This window comes from Triticum aestivum, chromosome 4A (assembly GCF_018294505.1).
Source record: "Triticum aestivum cultivar Chinese Spring chromosome 4A, IWGSC CS RefSeq v2.1, whole genome shotgun sequence".
Lineage (NCBI taxonomy): Eukaryota > Viridiplantae > Streptophyta > Magnoliopsida > Poales > Poaceae > Triticum > Triticum aestivum.
This window is the reverse complement of record NC_057803.1, coordinates 630,876,311-630,882,170: the sequence shown is the minus strand read 5'-3', so window position 1 is coordinate 630,882,170 and position 5,860 is coordinate 630,876,311. Positions and strand designations below refer to the sequence as shown.

The following is a 5,860-nucleotide window of genomic DNA, read 5'->3' as shown; positions in this document are numbered from 1 at the left end:
AGATCAAATGTGGGAGATCATGACTTGCTGTGTCATCTTGCACAACATGATCATTAAGAGCGAGCAAGAAGACCCAGTGATTGACACTGAACCATACTACAGGCAGGGTCCTCTAGCCGAAGTTGATCACCAGCTACCGACAACTTGGACTGCCTATCTCAGTATGCGTCAGGAGATCCGAGACCCACAGGTGCATCATCAACTGCAGAAAGATCTGATTGAGCACCTATGGAGGCTCAAGGGGGACGCCTCGTGATGAAATACGAGTTTTTATTTGTTGAACAATATAATTTGTATTGAATTATTTGTTGTTGTAGTATTTTGTTGAAGTATTTGATTTTTCTGTGATGAAATATGTGATAAGAAATAATTGTGTTGATAATTGAACGCCGAGACACGGCGAAACCACGCCGAATATGGGCCTATTCTCGCCCATATGGGCCGTTTATTCGCCGAAATTGGGCTGCAAAGTGGGCCAATTTCGGCGCCTGGGGGCGAGCTGGGGGCGACGACTGGGCGCAAACCCGCCCCCAGCGCCGAGTGCATCGCCGGCTCGCCTCCAGGGGGCGATTTTTATGCGTCCTTGGGGGGCCAACGGCTGGAGATGCCCTTATACTTCGACGTTCCAAGTAAATTAGCCCCAATGTACCCCCTTCTCAACCCCACCAATAATGGAACTGTCTACTTTGCGGCTGGCAAGCTCCGTGAGAACCGGAGCAACGGGATGTGCATCCCAACAGGAGCAGAATATCTACTCGAGCTCGACATATGGTGCAACGTCCGTGAGAGTATAATTTCTCTTGTGGACCGTTTTGACGAGCCTGTCATCCCCAACTTCGTCGCTTCCAATTTCTGCCAGTACGCTCGTGTCGTAGATCTCGATTCTCACATCTTGATGATGGAGATGAGGAAGCAGCAGTCTTCCAAGGAACATGATGGACGAGCTGATCTTCCAGCTCATTATTATTTTAACTCAAGACTAGCCCAGTCAGGTATTTGTGAGTTGTTTAAATCTCTAGGCCTCTGAATGTTAGAATCTGTGAGTTTTTTTTTTGTTCTCAATGCTTAAGATGATACTTTCTTTGCACAGGCATTGTAGACACCGTTCCAGAGCACCATTCTGGAGTTATCATGGAGTGATATCCTTCCTCCGGTAAGTTTATTGTGGAGACTACCACTTGTAGTCGACATGGTAATTTGGTACTCAATTACTAATACCTAGTATGTAGTATATACTACATAGTACAGTATAGTATGCATTGGAGCGTCAGTTTATCCTGCAGATCAGGCCAGAAAGCATGTTTCTGCATATTTCCATGCTGGGTCCTTTCTCCAAGTTGCCTTCCTCGCAGGATCCTTCGATGGGCTGCAATGCTCATCAGGTTGAGCTGCAGCTGCTGCTGCTGCTGAACACATTACTTGAGATATCTCCAACGGCCTAGACATTGTAGCTCAGACCTAAGGATCTTGAAGTTGAAACAGGCAAAACGAAAATAAGATAGAGGGTGGGGGAGAAAATCAAACCCAAGAAGGGAAGGAGAGAAGGGAGAAATTACTTGCAGAGGAGTACAGCGAAGGGGCGCATCCAGGAATAGAACCAGCAGAGGGAGACCGGAGGGGCTGATCCAGGAGAGGGACATAATCAGCAGGGGGGGGGGGGGGGGGGGGGTGATCTAGGGGAGGAGTGGAGGGATAGCGTCGCAATGCTCCGGCGGCGGTTGGTGAGTGGGTGCTGGCGGCGGCTTCGTCCCAGGTGAGGTGTCTCGTTCTGGAGCGAGCCTGGAAACCTAGCTTCCCAAGTTTTCCCTCCCACGGGCTGCAGGCTGCTCACTTGTTACCTCCCAAATTTGAGTCGATCAGCTCAACCAGCATGACTAGTCCAGACTAGTCTATGACTAGTCGCTCGATTGCTGGACTCAGTGAGCTAGTCTACATGCGACAATCACTTTGCGACTCATTGACTAGTCAAGACTGGGCCTTCAACTTCTAACCGTTGAAGTAGTTGCAGATCACTTTGGCCTCATTTTGGTTGCACATGACCCTCTAATCCCTGGGGAGAGAACCACTGACCAAATCAGCCCCACACAGCCTGCAAAGCCATTTGATTGTCTCCCTGGACTGGGCTATTCTGCCTGATCCACGCCACGTCCCTGGGTGAGAACTCCACACCTCCGGACGTCTAGGAGGAAACCTGCGCCTCGTGACCGAGCGCCCCCTGCACCTTGCGACCTCCTCGGTGTCGGTGTATTGAACATGGGTGTTCATACCCCTGACTATGGACAGACAGTTGTAGCCTCTCTGTCAGGAAGGGCTTGGCAGAAGATGAACTTATTTCAAGCACTCAAGCTTAGTAGACAAAAACCATGAGGAAGACCTCCAGGCAGGTCATCGAGAAGTACTAAGGAAGTACTGAAGATCCAGACTCAAATTGCCGGCGAGCTCCAAGCCGGCAAGCTTCGGGCCGGCAAGTTCAAGACCGGCAAGCTCCCTCCACCGCTCCACCTTGGCAGCCCGTTAGAAGCTTGCTGACAGGTGGCGAGTAGAGCTTGTCGGGGCATGTGGCAGTTCGCCGCTTGAAGATCAACTTTATTGACACCCGTCCAGAAGGCGTGTCATGATAATAAAGGGTAGCTGGGCTGACGGTACAGGTGGAGCGGTGGTCCCTTGCCGGCATTCATACCAGCGTGACACCTAACGGTGCATTTATTGCTTTTGTCCTATACCGTCAGGGTTAGGTATGATAGCACTGTAGCCACTATTCACCCTCTGTAAATATCATTTTGCCACTGTGGTGACCCCTTTCATGTATAAAAGGAGGCCCATGGTTACCTTTACAAGGGTCAAAACCCTGCCCATTTGTAGTAGCTTAGCAGCACCTCCCGAGCTCCTTGCCGGCAAGGTCGTGCTCTTTGTACATTGGGCACTTACACACATAATTCCACCAAAGCAGGAGTAGGATTTTACGCTTCACAGCGGCCCGAACTACGCTCGAGTGCTTTCACGGTTGCTGCTCTTTGTGTGCTGCGAGCCCTCGCCAAACGTAGAAGGGGTTCTCTGGCCCCATAGATTGTCGGCCTTCTGGACGGGTGTCACTCGGCCTCCCTCCCATGACATCCTCCGTGAGCAGGGGGCGATGCAACCTCATCATGGCTGCATGGCTGCCTATTCTCTGTTGCATGAGTACCTACCCCTCAGCTGATGATCTCCATACTGCAGCATCCACCCCTTCCGGATTTACTCCTCTTCCAGCAGCCCCCGAGCAGATTTGGCGGCTGGTGTCCAGATAGTCGGTTCCATCTCTCTCTACTATCTTCACATTGCACTTGGCCATCCCAAAAGTATATGCTTTGTTTTGTATAATTGAGCATTGACTGTTCTGTTTTGTTCTCCATTTATTTCCTGACCATTCCAAAAGTATATGCTCGGTTTTGTTTGACTGAGCATTGACTGTTCTGTTTTGTTCTCCATTTTTTTCCTGACCATGCCAAAAGTATATACTATATTTTGTTTAATTAAGCATTGGCTGTTTTGTTTTGTTCGAAACGTGAAATAAATAAACTGAGAGAGGTTGTGTACAATTGCATTTTTTATGCTTGACATGAAGGGGTAAGGGGCTACAGAAGAACATTTCAAGATGATTACGTTGCTTCATGATAAGTCACACCAACAAATCTACAGTAGTATTGTTGTGCCTGAAACTCCGAACCTTCACACCAACAAATCTACAGTAGTATTGTTGTGCCTGAAACTCTGAACCTACCCTATATATGCTGCTCGATCGGTACGTGTGATGTGAGCAAACAAACAGGATAGTACGGTATGTCTGTGCTGTTTGATGAGTTTAGTGTTTTCTGCACCATGCTTTTGCTGTTCCACATGATTATCTCAAAGTATAATCTCCATGTGGGGAGTTTGATGCATTTGTGCTGATCTGGTCTGAAAAATGACCAACTAGATAGCTTACTACTTTACAACGAGTACTTGCACAGTAAATTCAATTGTTGCTATGTTCGGAACTCTTGCCTAGATAGTTCATGTAGCACGTCTTGTATTCTGTAGCATTTAACTCTTTGTTTGTGTCTCTGATCATCTCTGAGCTGAAACTTTTAGTCCTCCAAAGCTATCTTTTGTGTAGACACTATAGAGATTGTGCCAAACTGCCAACTAAGAGGGATTTGTGCAGTTAAAGACTTTGGATTGTTAATCACCAGTTGGTTTAGAACTCTGTGAACGGCAGACATTATTGTGTCGTCATTGCTGCTCTTTTGCATCATATCATCGCACTTCCTTTATATATTCTTTTCTGCATATCACCATATGAGTATTACCATGCTTTCTAGGGGAGACACATATATATATTCCTTTAAATTCCACCTGGAGAAGTGAACCTGAATGTGGTGATGCCCGGTGGAATACTCCGCGTTGATTGTATTGCTAATTTGTATAACTGATTGATCATCAATTGCGCAAGTTAGATGAGGTGTGCTAGTGGTATTCTTAAATGTATAGCTCTTATGTCTCGAAGGGCAGATAATAAATAACCGGCATTTTGCGTTCTGCTGATAGATCTTTTTATAACAAGCACAGTGCAAACATGTTAATTACAAACAATTATTGGTTGTCACAGTATATGTACATGAAAGGAAACATGTTAATTTTCTACCGTGTCATTGATCTGAGTGCAGTTAGTTAACAGTGGCGAATAAGAAATGTCTGAAGTGTAGATCTACTTTCAAGTTTTATGAACTCATCCCCACCTCTGAACTCTCTCTAGCATGAATTCCTGTTCGATGGCTTTGCCCAAGTATGGCATAAAAGTCGAATAGGATATCCTTTGAAAGGGAATTTAATGTGTGAGCACCATATTCGGTTGTGACATAAGCTCTCCCTTTTTTTGCTGTTTCTTTACCTTCTTTCATGTTTTATGTGCCATGAATGATGATTTCTTGTAAGATCTGATTGCGAAAATAAGTAGTACCAAGCGTTGATGTGACATGTATTTATGAGGAAATTTAGATTGCTACCAGATTAAAGTCTAATGCCATGTCATGTTTTACTTTGTTGAACTTCTGAGGGTTGAGTATATTCTTTGGATTTGTACTTATGTTACAAGTTCTTTTTTGTCATGCAAGATGATAGATCACTGTATCATGCAAAATATTAATGCAAATAATTAATCTGATCATGCTAGTTTTACATCTACAGCTATCATGCTTGTCCTTTCTAGCTTGATGAATTTGCCTTCCTCTTATTCTCCAGGAGTTGCATGGCTTGAAGAGAAACAATGTTGTCTTGCAGATGTCGCAGCACTTAGAACAAGCGGAGTGTCGTTGAAATTGCATAACTTACTTTCTTGTCATTTTCTTCTATTGAAACTTTCCGACTGTCATGAGTGTTGAAAATTTAGCTTTTGTCATGACTTGATAATTCAGAGATGAGCGACCGAAGTATAAATTATTGCACATGGAAGTTGACTTTATACCTCGTAATGTTGGAATGCAAGTCTTGTAGTAGTACTGTTGATGTTGTATGGTGGTGTTGTTGTAGTCCGGAAGCTTGCTGTTGTATGCTCCTGCTAGTACGTAAGTTGTAGGAAGTTTAACCAAACGCGGGGAATTATGTGGGGGAGGGATTAGAGGGAATTAGGTGGGGAGGACGGGATCATCAGATTCCTTTCAATTCCCAACCCCCCTGTGGCTGGAAAATCTCACCTGCCAAAGGAAAGAAAAGGGGAAGCAGTTTGTGGTCTGCATCATCGTATCGGCATAGCAAATGTAGCATGTAGTAGTTACTTAGATAGTTGTTCATACACTGTATTTAGATATATTGCTTGTTGAATTTTCTGGCAAATCAACTGATT

General features: G+C 45.3%; 1 protein-coding gene across 1 annotated transcript; it reads left to right on the top strand.

Moving 5' to 3' along the window:
- The first annotated feature begins 513 nt into the window (after window positions 1–513).
- Window positions 514–5,480, top strand: LOC123082763 (uncharacterized). Its single transcript, XM_044505019.1, has 3 exons — window positions 514–992; window positions 1,091–1,153; window positions 5,260–5,480. Exons 1-2 carry the CDS (start codon window positions 605–607, stop codon window positions 1,138–1,140), a joined length of 438 nt encoding a protein of 145 aa, XP_044360954.1. The 5' UTR covers window positions 514–604; the 3' UTR covers window positions 1,141–1,153; window positions 5,260–5,480.
- Window positions 5,481–5,860: the final 380 nt, after the last annotated feature.